Source organism: Poecilia mexicana, unplaced genomic scaffold (genome assembly GCF_051168715.1).
Source record: "Poecilia mexicana isolate PSO_F unplaced genomic scaffold, ASM5116871v1 scaffold_22, whole genome shotgun sequence".
Classification (NCBI taxonomy): domain Eukaryota; kingdom Metazoa; phylum Chordata; class Actinopteri; order Cyprinodontiformes; family Poeciliidae; genus Poecilia; species Poecilia mexicana.
This window is the reverse complement of record NW_028263391.1, coordinates 13,473,239-13,491,784: the sequence shown is the minus strand read 5'-3', so window position 1 is coordinate 13,491,784 and position 18,546 is coordinate 13,473,239. Positions and strand designations below refer to the sequence as shown.

General features: G+C 38.3%; 2 protein-coding genes across 2 annotated transcripts in view; one reads left to right on the top strand and one right to left on the bottom strand.

Annotated features, from left to right (window-relative positions):
• crybg1a (crystallin beta-gamma domain containing 1a) overlaps window positions 1-10,021 on the top strand; it is a 46,812-nt gene extending 36,791 nt beyond the window's left edge. The window contains exons 7-23 of the mRNA XM_015005772.2: window positions 14-132; window positions 596-773; window positions 1,376-1,515; window positions 2,781-2,907; window positions 2,986-3,021; window positions 4,428-4,570; window positions 4,671-4,797; window positions 4,897-5,042; window positions 6,718-6,844; window positions 6,934-6,963; window positions 7,069-7,181; window positions 7,503-7,635; window positions 7,722-7,861; window positions 8,262-8,385; window positions 8,562-8,720; window positions 8,942-9,104; window positions 9,375-10,021. Coding sequence (XP_014861258.2) covers window positions 14-132; window positions 596-773; window positions 1,376-1,515; window positions 2,781-2,907; window positions 2,986-3,021; window positions 4,428-4,570; window positions 4,671-4,797; window positions 4,897-5,042; window positions 6,718-6,844; window positions 6,934-6,963; window positions 7,069-7,181; window positions 7,503-7,635; window positions 7,722-7,861; window positions 8,262-8,385; window positions 8,562-8,720; window positions 8,942-9,104; window positions 9,375-9,463 — 2,094 coding nt within the window. The 3' untranslated portion in view covers window positions 9,464-10,021. The remainder of the gene's footprint in view (window positions 1-13; window positions 133-595; window positions 774-1,375; window positions 1,516-2,780; window positions 2,908-2,985; window positions 3,022-4,427; window positions 4,571-4,670; window positions 4,798-4,896; window positions 5,043-6,717; window positions 6,845-6,933; window positions 6,964-7,068; window positions 7,182-7,502; window positions 7,636-7,721; window positions 7,862-8,261; window positions 8,386-8,561; window positions 8,721-8,941; window positions 9,105-9,374) is intronic.
• Window positions 10,022-10,296: 275 nt separating this feature from the next.
• On the bottom strand, window positions 10,297-18,542 carry rtn4ip1 (reticulon 4 interacting protein 1). Its single transcript, XM_015005774.2, has 9 exons — window positions 18,038-18,542; window positions 16,981-17,132; window positions 15,464-15,532; window positions 15,080-15,204; window positions 14,324-14,372; window positions 13,698-13,834; window positions 13,428-13,611; window positions 10,706-10,798; window positions 10,297-10,622 (listed from the first exon to the last, which is right to left on the bottom strand). Exons 1-9 carry the CDS (start codon window positions 18,318-18,320, stop codon window positions 10,503-10,505), a joined length of 1,212 nt encoding a protein of 403 aa, XP_014861260.2. The 5' UTR covers window positions 18,321-18,542; the 3' UTR covers window positions 10,297-10,502.
• Between the last annotated feature and the right edge of the window lie 4 nt (window positions 18,543-18,546).

The window sequence follows — 18,546 nt, the reverse complement described above, 5'->3', positions numbered from 1 at the left end:
TTTGTTCATGCAGATAGTCATACACGAACATGCTCAGTTTGGTGGGGAGGCATTTGAAGTCTATGGTGACGTAGAAGATTCCACCTCGATGAAACTGTCACCTGTGATATCGATCAAAGTCATCAGAGGATGGTACGGGATTCTACTAGTAGTTGTAAAAAGAAAATTAATGTTTGTTAATACAAGAGGAGTAGAGAAATCAGAGGGAAACATATAAAGTATTGTTTTACGTGGCATGTTTTATTATGGCTGACTGTTAGTATAACATGATGGGATGGCAAGTATAACATGATCACAATACTTTGCCACATCAGAGTTTAATCCGGTCAAAAATAGGATGAATAGTCAAGACACCTCTGGCCAGAGGTGTTTAGTAGCATTGATGAAAATATTTACCTTGGAATCACTTATTGATTGAGTCCATAGAAATGTATTCAGCAGTAGCCCAGTTCTATCTCTGTGTTTATGGTAATTTATCATAACTTATTGAATGATCAACTGAAGTCAGCAGGGTAGGCTGCCACTGATTCAGATTTTTTTGTGAATGTCTTTCTCTCACTTATGATGTAGTGTCATCTTCTTACTCTGTTTTCAGCTGGCTTCTCTATGAAAAGCCTGGCTTCCAGGGTCGTATCCTTGCCCTGGAAGAGGGTCCCATGGACCAGATAGTGAACATGTGGGCAGAGGAGGGAACTCCAGAGACGCTAAATGAATTGGGTCAACCTGTTCCAACAGCACCGATGGTTGTAGGTTCCCTTCGGCTGGCAGTCAGAGTGAGTCACGATTCATTTTACCTCATCCCTTCAGTCCAACTCACTACTTCTGTATTAACACTGTCCCTATATCTATATTGGCGAAAAGTTTGGAATGAAAAGTCAATCTTGATAATTATACCATAATCAAAAACCCTACAACTCACTAAATGTGTGGGAACTTATACTTTTGTCAATAGCTTAGAAATATTCAGTCATCTACATTTAAAACAAAAAAAAAATCTTTGTCATGTTTTGTATGTTGTGACTGTGCAGAACTCTATAGTCACAACTGTTAGCACTTCTATGTGGTAAACGGTATTAAAACTCATATTTTATTGCAGCAGAAAAATCTCCCAATGAAAATTTGGGAAAAATTTACAATTTAATTGGAGCACTGGTACATTAATTCAGATTCATTTGTTTAAATATTTAACTAAATGAATGGTGGGACTGTTGTAATTCTTTAATAATTTCAGTAGATTCAATTCAATTGATAATTTGATATGATCGATTTGTTAGGGTGTTTCCTGTGATCTATAGTTGCATAGAATTGAAGTTATTGTAAAAAAAAAACAAATTATTGTATTTTAAAAACCTTCTTTCTTTCTTTCTTTCTGTAGGATTACAGCATTCCCAAGATTGACCTGTACTCAGAGGTGAACGGGTTAGGGAGGATGTCATCTTATTGTGACGACACGCCAGATCTCAGTTCATATGGGATCCCACAGACCACAGGCTCCATTAAGATTCACTCTGGAATGTAAGTTTTGACGACACAGACAAACTCACTATGCTGGGAAATTGTTCACGGGTGTAAATACAGTGACTTGCATACATTTTTTTAAAATCAAATTTTAAACCACAGACTTTAATGTATTTAATTTGGCAAATAAAAAGTTGAAAATTGTGGCATGGCTATTTATTCAGCCCCCTTCTCTCCGATACTCATAAATAAAATTCTGTGCATAACCACCTGATTAGTAAATTATTCTATGTGTATTACAATCTCAGTTAAACCATAACAGCTCTGTGACGGCCTCAAAGGTTTGTAAGTGAACATTTGAGGACAACAGATATGACTGAAGGAACTCAAGGAACTTTTCAGACAGGTCAGAAATAAAGTTCTGGACTAACACTGAAAACCTCCCAAACAGAATCTTGCTAATGCAATGCTTTTTTTTTTCTGCAGGGATAAGGGGGCTGGGAGGAGCTAAATAAAGGGGAAAACCAAAAGAAAGGGTGGTGGTTCACCTCTTAGCAGGATAGTGAGCCTTAGCACATAACCAGAGCAGAAATGGAATTGATTAGAGCAAAACATATTCATGTGTTAGAATGATTCAAAATCCAGACATAAATCCAACGAAGAATATTTGACAAGATGTGAAAAAACATTCTCCATTCAATCTGACTAAGCTTCAGCAAATAAAATAGAATATGCAAAAATTTCAAAAAAATGTCTCTCAATGTGCAAATATTGTAGAGACTTATCTCAAATGATTTGTAGTTGCAGTGAAAGGTGGTTCTGCGAATCTTTGGCTCAAAGGGGCTGTATATAAATGCATGTCACTCTTTCCAAATTGTTACTTATAAACTTTTGAAAACCGTGCATCATTTTCTAACTATGAACCACTTTTGTGTTGACTTGTCAAATGAAATTTGACCAAGACCAAGAAGACTTTGACGTTTGTGGTGGAAATGGGACATAATTTGAACAAGTCCATAGGAGTGTGAATTCTTGTACGGGTATGAATGCAACACTCTATGTTGAATAATCTTTCTTGAGAATTGGAAAAAAAAAAAAGTTTCTGTGAACATCATCTGTGTTGTGTCTGTGAAGGAATGCGAGCAACAGGCCACAGCTTGTGGTTGTCATAGTTGAACTGCTGTGGATTATTGATGGTTGACGCTGAATCGTGGTTTAGACAGTGAAGGTGTTCCTGTTATAACTGTCATTAGGCTTTGCTTGGGAGCTTTAAATCAAAATTATATACATTTGTCTGATATAATCTCTGCCTTTATGTGTAGCTGGTTGGTGTACTCTGATCCAGGATTTGATGGACTGCTTGAAGTGCTAGTGGAGGGAGAGTATCCCCACCCGCAGAGTTGGGGTTTCCCTGAGCCTTTCATTGGCTCTCTCAGACCGCTCCGAATGGTAAAGTGTGTTACATATTTGTAATTCTGTAAAAATGTATTAGCTGTGTTTGGTTAAGATTATATGTCTCAATTTCAGGGACCAATAAGGGTGGAGCACCCAGCTGATGTTAAGGTTTGTCCCAGTTTCTATTGCATCTTATTTATTCGACCTGTTCTTGTTTTACCACAAACATGCTGATGTGTTGAGTCTTTGTTAGCTTTTTTTCTGTAAATACGTGAGAAAACTCACTTTTAGAGGCAAAGATTGCTGCTGATAAGCAGAATAACTGAAAATCAGCCTCTGCATATTTGCCTGATGCTTAGCGGTGCTGATGGCCTGGCTCAGATTCAGAGGCTTACGAAACTCTGTGATTTATTAAAGCATGCATAACAGCCTAACAACAACCTAACAATAGAGCATGTGATAAAAAACAGGGATTTTCCTGTAAAATAATGATTCCAAACGTGTAAAATCAATTGAGAACTTTGAAGTTATAGAAACAAATTGAAAACAAGAACTTTTTTGGTCTCATTAGGCAAAAGGTTTTTCAATAAGCTTAACCATAGATCTGCAATAAATGGACATTAATTGTGCTTAGGATGACTTATAAGTGTATTAGTAATGTTCACAAAACTACTTCTATGGTTATTATTTGGGCAGACCATTAAATCAGGGATTAATTTTATTATTAGTCTTGAAATGGCTGCATGATTATAAAGTAGGTCTTTGCCTAAACTTCCCATATCAGTCAGGAGATTATTAAAAGTTATGAAGGAACCAAATCAGAAAACATACGGCTCGATGTGAGCTCAAATTTTTACTTTTACAAACATTTGTTGGACGTACAAAATCTCTGAAGCTCGATGCAAGATAACTTCAGCCAAAACTGCCATGTAAGGGTCACATAACAGGTTCCATAGATTAGCAAATGCAACACACACTTACAAGTCAAATGACTATTTGGGAGGCATGTCATGAGAAGAAACCAGACATGTTATGTCCCAGTATGCTAAATTAGAATTTCACAGATTAGATTAATAATGACCTTTCCATTAACGTTTTGTAGCATATAGGTAGAGCGACCACGCCATATACAGAGCCGTTAGGTTTGTTTTTTGACCCTAGGGCCTTTACTGCATGTCTTCCCCTTTTCTCTTTGTGCCCATTTCCTGTCTAATCTACTGTCAATAAAGCCTACCAGTACCAGACAAACCTTAATAAACACTCCATGTCTGTTGTTAAGTTGTTGTTAAGATTTGGGAGGTTGTGGACCTGTTTCCCTTCCAAAGGCACAAATGCACTAGGCACCCTGTTCGAATGCATGGCATCATGGACTTTTTAAAATACCAGGTCATTTTATATTCAGTTTTACCAGAAAACTGGCAATGGTTTGTCATTTGACTTTTTCATTTGATTTCGCAGCAACATTGGGTACAAAACATATGGCCAAATTACACATGTTTAACAAAGATGAGGAACGATCAGAAAACACCAACTTCCACTAAGCTTTAGCTCCCTATTCTCATTTTCTACTCTAGGCTCTTGTGTTTGAAAAGCCAAACTTTGATGGGCAGTGTTTGGAGCTGGATGGTGATGTCTACAACTTGCTGGAGCAACAAAAAACAGATGGGAAGAACACAACTCTTTGTTCAGTTGGCTCTATAAAGATCCTCGGGGGTCTGTAAGTACTGTATTGGAGAGAGCAGCCAATCATTTTATACTTAAAGTTACCAAATAATTTTCAAATAGTGTCTCTAAGATACTCTTGTTTTGTCTTGAAGCTGGGTTGGCTATCAGGAGGCAGACTTTGAAGGCCAGCAGTACATCCTGGAGGAGGGCCAGTATCCTCACTGCAGTGAGTGGGGAGGATCTGAGGACGGCCTACAGTCACTGCGGCCTGTACTTGCAGTAAGCATCTTTTGAAGAATTTCAAGTTTGATACGGGTGAATTTTTACTTTTGACGTGAACGCACTTGCTATTTCATTCTACGTGATGCTGTCCCCCAGGATTTCCAGTCCCCACACCTGAAACTGTTCAGTGATCCTAATTTTAATGAGCGGGGGGGCCACATGGACTTGATGGGTCCCATCATCAGCATGGAAGAAGTTGGCCGCAGCACTAAAACCCAGTCAGTCACCGTCACAGGAGGAGTGTAAGTTAACCGGTTTCTGTTAAACACAGTAAAGTTCAGCTCACCACCGCAGTGAGGAAACGGTATCCGTTGTGTACTTTGAAAGATTTGGGCGTCCTTCTCGTCTTACAGCCAAGACTAAGACTTATACTGCGCAAAACATACACACCGAGTCGCTCAAAAATACTAATACCAATTTTTTAAAAATGGATTGTTTTAACTAATATGACAGGACATACAAAATATTTTTAAAAAGACTCTTAATGTTCCTTGAAGGCAGATATTTCTACTGGTGACTCAAGAAATTCTGAAGACTTGATTGTACTTCTGTTACATTCTTTAAACTTGTGAAATGATGGAAATGTTTGAGTATCAGAAGAGTGAAAATATGTTTCTTAATAGCTATTTTGCATATAGCTTAGTGAATCAATAACTATAGATTGATAACATAACTTTTAGGTCATTTTAGGTTACCTTTTCCATTTCTCGAATGCCTCCATCTAAACCAGGGGTCCCCAAACTTCGGCCCGCGGGCCGGATCCGGCCCGCCACGTCATTTGGTCCGGCCCCCTGAACAATGCCCTGCTCATACCAGAGAGCATTCAGTGTTTTTTTTCTTAAATTGTATTTTCCGGTTTATATGTGGATTTTTCTTCAACCACCAGGGGGCTTTTGAGCAAATGTGAAACTTACTTTCCCTCAATGGAATATATACTCGTCAGTCACCGTTTCACTCACGGTTTTTTCCATTTGCATTCTGGGTAAAAATCTATCCAAAAGCGCGAACGTGTTGTCGTCGTCGTTGTTCCCAAAGCATTTTAACTATCTCATAGCTTTTCTCACATAGTGCAGTGGGTTACGTATAATGCTCTAAATCATTCAAAGTTGCTTATTTCCAACCAGAATGTTGATTTCATTTCGAAACAACCGTTCCCATTAACACTACGCATCTTGCAGGCCACGTCCCCGTCTGTTTTGCTTCAGCTTTTCTTTTCAAAGCCTGGCTTCCTCTCTAAAGCCCTTCCCAGCTTTAGAGAGGAAGCATTTATATAGTTCCTAGTCTTTCAATTAACACCAACATGAGTCACCTTTCAAGAAGAGATCATTAGTTCTATTGTCAGGACTTAAAAGACTAAAATCAAGTCTTACGCTTTTAAGAGCTGTGTGCTGTTTCTGTGCTATCTCAGACTTCGGTTGAATGTGGTTAAACTTTGTCTGATTTTATATGACATTTTTCTGTTTGCTTTAAATCCGTCTCACCTGCAGTTTTACAACCTCTCAGTCATGAAGAGCTATTTATTTTATGATGCAGTAAAGGCAGAGATTCATTTGGAGAACCGATCCCTGCAGCTCACATTCCCCCAAAACTGCATCACTACTTAAAATTGCTGTTTGTTGTCTGCAAAATCAACATTTTAATCTAATGTTTAAGACTTATAAACACAAGAAGTTAGCCATCCGTTGTGTGTTTGTTCTCTCTGTACAGTTGTAACATCGTTATCAATCCTCTTTGACTCTAAAGTTCCCCAATTGCACAGATCATGAATAAATTTAACACTCTTTTTATCTTGTAGTCATTGCCCTTCAACCATTAACCTTCAGCCCTAAGCTTTACTTTATTGCAAAAATAAAGAGAGATCTGCTTTTGAATAAGTTATTGTGTAACTGAGTGTGTCTTGTTTGGGGAAAACCGCAGCTGGGTGGCGTTTGAACAACCTGCCTTCAGTGGAGAGCTCTATGTCCTGGAGAAAGGCATGTACTCAAACCCAGAGGACTGGGGAGCACAGAACTTCAACATTTCATCCATACAGCCCATCTTCCATGTGAGGATCCGTAACATGTGTAACATATTTTTCTTGTTCACTATTTTAAACAAAAACCTCTAACAGAGCCCTTGGTTTTTGTTCTGCAGGACATGCTGATGGGAACAACGCGGTTTAAGGTATCATCTCGTCTTTCACAGATTTTTATTAAAAAGGCATCATGACGAGTATCGATGTGCTTTTTTTTCTCCCTGAGTTGCTAAACCTGTTTGAATGTTTTACAGATCCAGTTGTACTCTGAACCAGAGTTTCAGGGAAGGCTGCTGGCTCTGGACGACAGTACAGATGCTCTGGATGCTGATTTCACACCCAAGTCATGTAAAGTCCAGGCTGGCAGGTAAATATGCCAGACAGAAGAGATTAACGTCATTTATTTATTTATTTTTTTTATAATTCCAAAGTGTAACATGTTCTCTACTGTACTCAGGAACAGTAGTTAGTGTTTTTCCAGTAACAATAGTTTTCTATATAGTAGGCTCATCTGCACACATCCATCTCTAAGAATATCCCTCTTGTTCTTTGGCTTGCTTCTAGAAAACCATCAACTTAAGTTCACATTTCTCGTTGATATCTCTCCCGTGGCATTTCCTTCGATATGTTATATGTAGCAAAACTAAAAGTCAATGTTAAAACTAAAAGAATAAATATTTTGTTTCAGCTGGGTGGCGTATGAGGAAGCTAAGTTCAAAGGGAACATGTATGTCCTGGAGCAAGGAGAGTACCCCAACACAGAGGCCATGGGCCTCCTATCGTCAGACTCCTTCATTCGATCAGTGCAGACAACTGGACATGTGTGTATTGTCTTTAAAACTGAAGGGAAATGTCTAGTAAATGTTTCATTAAGCATCAGTTGTGAAGTAAACTCTTTAATCTTCAGGAGTTCTCCCTGCCCTCCATCATCTTGTTCAGCAAAGCGGGCTGCAGAGGTCGCAGGGTCGCTTTGACGAGTGGAGCAGTAAACCTGCTGCAGACTGGCATGGATTCACGCATACGCTCCCTGCTGGTGGAGGGGGGAATGTACGTAGAATCTGATTTTAAGTTGGGTGTTGGTGTAAATACTAATTGATCTTATACATTTGTTTGCCAGGTCCAGATAAGCATGGCAATTAAAGATCCGTCATTCCCTTTTTCCTGTACATTTTTCCTTTTTTTTCCCTCCCTTTGAATAGTCTCTTTTTATTCCTTATGTCCATCTTTTGTACTTCCCTCCTTTTAGTTTTTGATTTTTTCCTGGTTCTATATTTTAATCCAGTCCGCTAAAGAAATATCTGCTAGAAAGTTATCATGAGCTATATTGATATATTTTATAATGTTTGAAAATTAACATAAAGGACTAACAACTCGGAAAGCTGAGTCTGGAAAAGTCTTAAGATAAATATATTGACTAGCCTCATGCATCTAATGGCGTTGTCTGCAGGTGGGTGCTGTATGAAGGAAACAACTACAGAGGCCGACAGCTGTTTATCCGTCCGGGTGAAGTGGGCGACTTCTGCAAGCTCAGCAACTGGCAGCGAATAGGGTCCCTCCGTCCACTGATGCAGGTGTGGAAGAAGTGATACGCACCAATAAGATACCGGCTTTTGCTGACTTCGATAACGAACAGAACAGTCACAAGTCATGTTTTTGAGATGGAAGTTGTTGGGGGAGGGGATAAGTTTGAATAATCACTGTGTTCAGATAAATGCGTCCCAGTTATTGTCATGTTTTCTTCCAACAGAAACCGATGTACTTCCGTCTGCGGAACAGGGAGACGGGATGTCTGATGACTCTGACTGGAACGCTGGACGACATCAAACTGATGAGGATCCAAGCTGTGGAGGAGACGGGAGGAGAAGACCAGCTCTGGCTCTACCGAGATGGACAAATATCCTGCAAGGTACACATCTTCATCATCGTCCTCCAGAACAACTGAAATATTGTTGAATCCTTTCGTCTACTCATATCAGTGGAAGAGTCTAGTAAATTCAGTAAAAAAAATAAACAAAGGCGTGTTTTAGTAATCCCACAAATTTAACTATGCCTAATTTTGTGCTGTTTTTAGGCAACACCGCTCTGTATTTTTGCATTTTATGCCAAATCCGTCCTCTCTGTCCCCAGCTGATGGAGGAATGCTTCCTGGAGACGGCAGGCAGCGTGGTAATGTCAGGTACACGACTCTGCATCTCTTCAGAGCGAGGCAAAGACAACCAGCTGTGGAGCATCACCCAGGACGGACTGGTCCGCTGCCACCTTAACCCAAATCTCATCGTGGAAGTCAAAGGTCAGGCACTTCCATCTCTAAAGTGTTTGATCAAAAAGTTCATAGAATACCCTTTATCTCTCAATAAATAGTTGTGCTGTGTGTGTTTAAAACAAAACAAGCTCACCAGAGACCTTTATGTGCTCTTGTGGCGATTTAGAGCATGTCTTAATCCAACAGCGCCATCTCCTGGTCTAAAAAAAGCAGTGCAGCAGTGACTAACTACAGCGTCAACCCCTCAGCGTTTCAGATTGTGGTTGCAGTTTAACACATATCGCTGTTTGTCTGCAGGAGGTCATCAGTACGACAAGAACCAGATCATCCTGAACGACTTGGATGAAAAGAAGTGGATCCAGAGGTGGATTTTAGAGATTCTGTGATCTGATGAGGACCAATTAGCCGACTGCTTTAATGCACATCTGTCGAGGATATTTTCACCTGTTCATTCTTCTCGAGAAGGAAAACTATGAGCTGGTTTTTGCTGTTTAGAACGTACGATTTACATAGGAAGACACCTTTAAGTTTTTGTCAAGCATTTAGTACCACGTTTTCTCTTCATGTAGCAAAAACTCTGCCTTGTTCTGATGCTGCATACTTTATCACCTGTGGTACTTTTCATTGCATGGGTCATAAATCTCTAATTTTCCTGCAGATATGAATGTATATATCTTATTTCAGGATGTTGCAGGAGGCATCAATGGTTTCTTTGCATAGATCAAAATGATCGTGTATAAAGTTTTTATATCTTTTTAGGACTTTTTGACACAAACTGTGCCTTGTTCATTACACTGTACATAATTCGCCTCGATTGTACAAACTGATTTACAATTTTAAACAAAAATGCAATTATAATATTGCCCCCTAGTGGTTGTAAATATGTGAGAAAATGTTTGTCGTTACAGGTTGTTACAATAAAATAAAAATTATTTTTCACTGTTTTCTTGGACTTGCTGTTAACTTCACATGAAAAATTTCAATTTTAGGAGATTTTTATTTTTTTAAATCTATTTTACAACCTTGTCTAATTTCAAAACTCTAATTTTTAAAGTGTTTAAAATGGTGTGATAAAAAAAACTAAATGCTTAAAATGTCACATTGTGTTATAAAGCACCAACCTAGCTATGATTTAATGTTATTTTTTTCATCACAATTTACTAAATAAAACCTTTGTTTTATTTAAAGTCAAAATAATTTTACATTTGTTAATGCGGCAGAAAGTTACAGCATGACATTTTATTTAAGTGACAATGGCAAAAAATGTATAATAGTGTACAGTAGCCCTTGCTTAAGGTTTTGTGTCTTCTGATATGAAAAAAGTAGCACAAGCTGCAGCATTTCGCTTATTTTCAAGTAGTTTGTGTCATAATTGTTCAAACACATACACACATACACATTCCTGTTGAGAGTCCATGTTACACATCAAGATCCCCCTTTGCTGATTTCCACCACAGTCTTTCCTCGGGCGTGGCCCTTCTCTACCTTCTCCAAGGCCTGAGGGACCTGGGAGAAGCTGAACGTCTCCTCCACCACGGCACGGATCTGACAGGAGAGCGGAAAACACGCATGCTCGTCACGTGTTCTTCCGTTTATAACGTCGGCGTGAACAAAGCGTGGCCTCATACCTGTCCTGCGTCCACCATTTCTCCTATCTCGTCCAGAGCTGGACCGCTCGGTGCAAAGAAACCCCAGCGGTAGTGAACTCCTTTGACTAAATGCTGCAGGAAAACAGAATTGAGTGTTTGTGTTGAAATTCTTATAATGAATCATTAGATGGTCAAGAGCTTCCATTTTAATAAAACATCTTAACATGCTTTTAAAAATATCTTATATTTGTATGTATGAAAGGTTTGATGGGCTCAGTTCCTGCTAAAGCTTAGAATATGTACATTTTGATCATGACTTATGTTTCCCTATATGGACAGTTGCAAAATGTAAACAAGTAAGACATTTTGAAGACAACACCACATCTTCCTTCAATTTCAATATTACACATGATCTCATCTGATAGACAAAAAGGTAAAAAAAAAACAATGGTGTCGAGAGATTTAAAATGAAAAATCCATATATGTATTGTGTACGAGAAAGTACACAATAAACAGTACATAGAATAGATATGGTGCTCACGACAAATGGGGCTGCACCCTATCAGTGCTTCCCCCTGAGAGAACACCACGCCCATTCTATGAACCACAAAGTGTCACCAGGACAAATGACAAAAAGCTGTTTATGAAACTGCTAAGTGAGTTTCAAATGACACACTTGCTACTTCGCATTGGAAAAGCAAAACTTTCTAAAAATACCAATATGTCATGGCAGCACTCTTTACGTAAATGCAGCCATATCACTCTAGATTCAACATGAGAAGAATCAAATGTTTCTGTGGGGCCGTCCCAGGCACCCTGCAAGACACTTCGTTATCACGACACAAAGGTTAGCGAGGAAACGATCCAAAAACAAAGCTCCGTTCCAGCGGAAGTCGTTCAGATGCGTCTTGGGAGTTTCTGTTCCACTCATTTTCTACAGTTTGTCATAAATCTAAAAATCTTAAAAAAAATAAAAAAAAAGAAAAAGAGTAGCAGCATTTCATCAATCTTGTACCTGCTTATATAAAAGGTTTTAGTCTTGTGTGTAGTTTCCTGTTGAGGACTCCCACACAAAAAAAAAAAAAAAAAAAAAAGCACTTTTCAAATACTGCACAACTTCCTGGTTCTAGCTTGTCTTACGCTCAGCTCTGGTCGTCCTTCCTTGTTACCTTATAAAGAAGAATATACTGTAAATCATTTTATTGTCATTAAACAGTATTCTGTCGGTCCGGAAATGTTTTGTAATAAAGAAATAAACAGATCTCCATTGAAAGGTCTGCTGACAACCCAGTATACAATGCCATTACAACTGTTCAGTGACAAAGATAAAATGCAAAACTTCACTTGATTAAAGAAACATCTTACTGTTATTGTTCCCCATGGATAACTGAGCCTCAGAAATCTGCCCTGTGTAACTTATTTCAAAGCAAGGCATTTGGTTTTGTGCTTTTTTATGCAAGTGAAGTTAGATTATAATAAATTCAGAAACTAGTAGAGGCCATATAGAATTATTTTTTTACATATGTTGTGATAACTCTGAAATTAAAGACAGTGTATCTTTTTTTCTCCTGTGCCATAAATTTTCCCTAAAAAACATCTACTTTCACAAAGAAAAGAAATATTTACTGCTCTTGAGATAAAGAAGTCATCTTTAGCTAGCTGCTAGCTTTACACCTACTTTACACCTACACATGTGAGACTCGTACCTGACGAGCTTTAAGCTGTGGATTGGGTGGTGCAGCGAGGGAGAAGAGAAGCAATGGTGAAACACAGATATGCAAAACTGCATGGTTTGATGTTCACCGCAGAGAGCAAACTGACAGGAAGTCACTGTCTGTATGTGTGTGCTCCCCACAACAACCGACTGCTCGTTGTGGGGAGCACAAAACGTAGTGCTGTTTTGGGAAATGGTTTAGGACTAACAAATGGACAGTTTTAGGTTAGGTTCAGGTGAGGCATGTACTTGGTTCTGGGTACGGACTAGGCTATAAAAAAAGAATAAAAAATGAATAGAAGCCAATGCAAAGTCCTTATGTTAACAGACATTTGGACATATGGATTTGTCCAAAACTGGACAGATAAAATGAAAGATGCTTCCTCTTCAGTGTGAAAGGAAATTACCAAAATACTTCCTACAGTTTTTTTGTTTTTTTTATACACCATCTGTAAACTGCAATTAATTGAACAATAAATTAAAAATAAACACGATCTGATGATTAAGATTTTTTGAAGGGCAATTTTGTTTACAAACATCATGATCCGTCTCGGTTATAGTTTCGGTTGAGTGCAATTTTTATTTTAGTTTCATTTTTTACTGTTTTTGGTTGTTGTATTTTGTTTTGGTTATTTAAAATATCTTACAGTCCTGGTGTTGATCCCAAAATTATAGTTTTTTGTTTTGTTTTGTTTTGTTTTGTTTTTTAAGAGGGTGAACTGGACTAATTATGCTTCTATCAATATATTACTTGAAAATGGTCTCTAAGCAACAGTCACTTATCGCAATAATTACTAGGACAATTTATCATCAAGCAATATTTGTTACTGTGACAGGCCTACAAGGATATTCTTCAAAATAATCCTAACCAACTTCTCTTTCTCAGTCATGGCTGTTTTTCTGCCAAACGTGCAGCATCAAGTAGTAGCACATCACTAATCTACTGTAGATATATAACCGTAACATTTTTAATATTTTTATTTATTTATTTTCCTGATAGGAGGAAGTACAGTAGAGACTGTTTACATGTCACTGTGTCAGAAATACCTTGATAGTTTTGGTGGCGACTGTGGCAGCAGTCTGCAGCATGCCGTCAGCTATACCCAGCCGGTCTGTGTTCAGAAGAAAAGGTGTAACAAGAGTGACGTATTTGGCTCCAGCCCACGGTTTAAGCAGGCCCAGGGCCCATCGCTCAGTGTCGCCCCCTATGTTATCGAGGATCAGGTCAAATCTAAGAGTGCAAGAAACGAAAGCCGAGACAATGACTGAATGGCTTCAGATAATCAGAAAATCGAAGGTAGGTTAAAAGTGACTTACTTCTCAAGCGCACTTAGTGGCTCTTCAACAGGTCCAGCTGTGTAGTCGACCACATGATCCGCCCCGAGTCCTTTTACGAACCGCTCGGCATTGTGGGAGCAGGTAACTGTCACGTGAGCTCCCCACGCCTTCAGCATCTGGACAGAAGCTCAAGCCTCAAATGGGATCGAATTTATAGGGTCTTTCCAGTCATTCCCGTCACTCAAAGTGCTTTTACACTGCATTCATATTCATTTGCCTTCATCCAGATTAGAAAGCATCGTGGGATTAAATGCTTTGTCCAAGGACACATCATAGGTGGAGCTTCCTCCACAACTGTATCCACTTAATCACAGTCAACCTACATCATCCATTCATCCATTATCCATCCACCAACTATGAAATAAACACTTTTCAAAACCAGTCAACAAACAAAACAAATAAGAAGAAAAATGATTATGCCTGTTTCAAAAATATTGACCATTTCCTGATGAAAAAAAAAAATCCTAAACACTGGGAGTTTAAATTCAGATGCCGATCTGCACATTAGATTATCATCCACAAAAAAAATTGAAATATTTTGACATAAGAATTAAATGAAAATGAATAAATAAACACTTAGCCGTCATCAACGTTTAAATACACACCTGGATTGCAAATGTTCCAACTCCCCCAGATCCTCCAAGGATCAAAATCCTGCAAAAAGGAAAAAGAGTGGACAAAAAATACACATGAAAATGTTGACTAACCAATATCTGATAGGATTTGTAGCCCTTCTGAAGCTTCATTATTAGCAATGACAGTTTTAAATAAGACAAAGGGCTGATTTTGAATAGAGAAGGCTTACAGGGGTGGCATTGTGTATTTTCAACCTTAAAATCTGGTTTTAGCTTTGAGTGACATAGCTTAACATAGGAACATAGCGCCATTTCATACCACAACCTAGTCTATTAAAAAATGCTGCATATATCCCTGAATGGCTGCCACAAGATATTCATGGAAAAATGCATGAAAGAATCAAAACAATACTCAAGGTATGTTTTTAGGGATTGAATAAGAGTACAACATAAAATAAAGCTAAAGAAAAATACATAATACCCACCCTACCAAGTGAATTTAGTGTTTAATCACTGTTTTAGTAACTGTTGTCGTTTTCTCTGGTCCCCACAATACTTATTGTCATTATTTTGTGTCTCTTTTCAATCATCACAGATGATTTTCTGTTGACTGAACCAGATGCATCTGTCTAAGTTAATGAAATCAGCCACACAAGAGAGGTCTGAGCCCACTTTAACTCTGCTACAGATCAAATTTACCCTGACACCATACGGCAGCCTGACCCACCATCCCAGTTTGCCTAATGTGCGACAGCCAGGCGTTTGTGTGTGTCCATGTTTCCTCACCGTTTATTGGCACAGTTGTCTTTACTGAGTCCACCCGTGTTCACCAGTGCAGACCAAGCAGTGGTCGCCACATAGGGGATGGCTGCTGCCTGTGTGTGACTTATCGACTTTGGTTTATGGGATATCTGAACAGAAGACATAAGAACACTAATTTCAGTGCAGCTTCCTAGGTTAAACTGTCTTTAAAAAGAGACAGCTGTGCTCCACCCATATTTCTGATAAGTTAACATGCTTGAATGATGGCTCATTTATGCTTCCATGAAAAAAAAAAAAAAAAAAAAAAGCAGGGAACTGATTACTCACAAAATTAGACAATATGTCAGAATATCTTAACACTAAGGTAATACATTTATGTCAAGAATACCTCAGGAATTAGATTCATACCTCATTCGCACTAAGAACCACAAACTCAGCTAAACTGCCCTGTTTCCACGGTGGGATTGCTGCCCATACCTGAAAGAGAAACCCACCAACAACAGAAAATAACAAGGAAATGCAGTAATGCACATAAGTCTCTGGTCACTGAAAACATCTTTATAATTGGCTTTCAGAAAGTTACTTTTTCTTGTAACCTGTCAAATGAGTCACTAAAATAGTGACTAATTAGTCTAGACTTCACCTGAAATTTTCTTTTCTTCTTTGAGTCCAAGTCAGCTAAGAACTGGTAACGAATTTTAAATATCCAGGATTTTTCACTGATGTCAGTCTGGTTTAAAAACTTAAGCTTGTATGATAGTTTTATTATAGAAAATCTCCTGCTTTCCTTCTGTTGTTAAATCAAAATAGTTGTCAAGTTGATTTACAATGAATACATACGCCACATGACTTTATCTGCTTACTAGCTTTGCTTGTTGCATAGAGTATATCAGGGGCACTGAAAATGCATTATTAACTGTGGTTACTGGCACTAAAAGTAAACTGGTCATCTTTACCAGCTCATCTACTCAGTACTTATTTACATGCAAAACTATTGCAACTTACAACATTTTGAGAGCAGTGCTGTTAGGTTTTGGCACCTGACACTACAAGTAACAAGAGTGATACTCCACCTTTTTTGTTTTGAAAGATTGATTTGCATGAGATTGTTTATTCTTATTTTCTTTTAATGCAAGTGGTTTACGGGATTCTGCTTGCTCAAAAAAATATAATGCATTATTGACCTTTATTTATTATTTTTATTACTGCATGTTGTGCAAAAGCTTCCTTTGAGATAACCAATGAAGCAGAAGAACGGTTTCAATTCGTGGTGACGTACTTCAGGTAGGAGGCTCATTCTTGCAAAGCATGATGGTGTTGTGATACGATTAAGTGTTACTTCTTTGTCACTCAACTGTATCTCCGTCTGTTCTCACTAACATCACATGTACCAAAAACTCACTACGTAATCAGAAACACAAGTTTCCTGTACAACAAGACATTTTTTTCTTCCCAGTTTATAAGTGAAATAATCTGGCAGTGGAGCTAGTAATTTAGTAATATTAAGGAATTATTGATTATAGTCAGAGTTAAAAACAAACTCCTACTTCTTCCAAGCTAGTTTTGTCTTATTTCAAGTGTACCGAGATATTTCCACTAGAAACTAGACCAAAAACACTTGGTAGGATTTTGTGTTTTTGTAGTGAAGGAATTCTCATGGAGAGCTAAGCTATCAGTGACCATTCAAGAAAAAAAAAGAAACAAAGAAAAGAATATCACTCCCTTTTAAGCTGTACAAGCAAAAAAAAAAAAAAAAAAAAACAGTCAAGATATTGGGACAAATGTTACATTTCTGCTATTTTCCATGCTGGACAATAACCTACACATACATGAGATAAAGCTGCTCATGTTATTATAACTACACATTCAGAACTCTCATAAAAAGTTTTGTTTCTGTCCATAACGCAACGGCTTGTTTTTCTTACCTCATCTCTCTCTCTGAAGTACTTCACATCCAGGCCACATTCCATAATGACACCAGAAACGTCTCTTCCCAGAATGAGAGGAAACTCGCTGCCTGTCTGTTTGATATTCAGAGGATCTCTTTTCATAGCCATTGTAGCAGAGCCATAGCCACCTGAATCGGAAAACGCCGTTTTATCACTTCAGAGGAAAAAACTCTTAATCACTACAGTGGAGACATGCAGACAATACCAAAACAATCTGGAACAGGAGTACAGTCGTTCAAAACCAGATGTTTTTTCCCCCCTCATATTTTTTCTATTACCACTGCAAAAATAAAGCCATGCGCTCAAATATAAGGTATGTATATTTTTCAGGTCAGGGGTGGATTTAAAATACCCCTGAATTCAGGCACAAAAATGAACATAAGTCATCCCACAAAAAAGAACACAGCAACAAGTCAATTTCCTCTGCAAGGCACGTAGGCCCTACAAACCACAAAGTATTTAAAAAACTGTACATCAGAGTAATTCTTCTTTTGCATGACTCTGCCGTCACAATAAAAAAATTTAAAAACAGATCTCTTAAAAAAGTAACAATCAAAAAACAAGGTATAAAAAAACGAATGTAAACATTTTAACCAATCAATCTTATTATTCTCTCAGTTTAGCCCACAGGCATGCCCCTTTTCAAAACCACAAATTGTCATTAGAAGCTGTGGCTAAACTTGAGGGGTTGATTGCTCAACTAGGGTTGCCACCCGTCCCGTGATTGGCTGTTAAATGTTCCGTATTCTACAAATGTAAATGTGTAACAATAAAGACGCCGTCTCGAGTACTTTATATAGTATGCTGCCCCAGTCATTGTTTGACTCACGGTGTTGGTGTTGCGATGTTGTTATTGACTGGTCCCTTATTTTAATTTCTGAACGGTGGCAACCCTATGCTTAACTGAAAAGACAAATACAACCACAGGAAACACATGATACACAGTTCTGAATATGTCCTTCTCTCTAAAACGGAACACAAGTTAAAGAAGTCCTCCAAGTAATCATTTTCATCGGTCTCGATTTAAACTGACCTCTCATGCTGACGTCAATCGGGTTCAGTCCAGCCGCAAACACCTTTACAATCACCTCATTGGGGTAGTTGATGATGGGGAAGCTGGCGTTATTTGTGAAACGCAGTACATCATTATTTCCATATTGATCAATAACCCAAGCAGGCATGATGGTCATGGCTTTGCTGGAGGTCCGGATCAGTCTGCTCTGGTTTCTTAGCCAGCCATGGACTCTGTGCTCACACACGGATTTACTGAGGTGTCGAAACAACCTTCTGTGCATCAAATATCTAACACAACTCATGTTTACAGTGTCGATATAAACACAATGTTCGTCTGTTAAACTGACAGCTTAAGCAGTTAATATGTGCAGCGGTAAACTACTCTACGTTCTTACCTAATATACGGTGTGTCATTATAAAACCTGCATATTTGCAGAAAACTTAGCAATTAAAATCTTTGAACCATTTCAAAACCACGTCCTATTATTCGGTAATTTTCTTCCTGCTGCCTGACACGGCGAGTGACTC

Coding starts and splice junctions, on each gene's coding strand:
- rtn4ip1 (XM_015005774.2), bottom strand. CDS start 18,320: ATGAGTTGTGTTAGATATTTGATGCACAGAAGGTTGTTTCGACACCTC. Junction 13,612..13,697: donor CCACTAAGTGCGCTTGAGAA/GTAAGTCACTTT, acceptor TTGCACTCTTAG/ATTTGACCTGATCCTCGATA. Junction 10,799..13,427: donor TCGCCACCAAAACTATCAAG/GTATTTCTGACA, acceptor GTTTTCCTGCAG/CATTTAGTCAAAGGAGTTCA.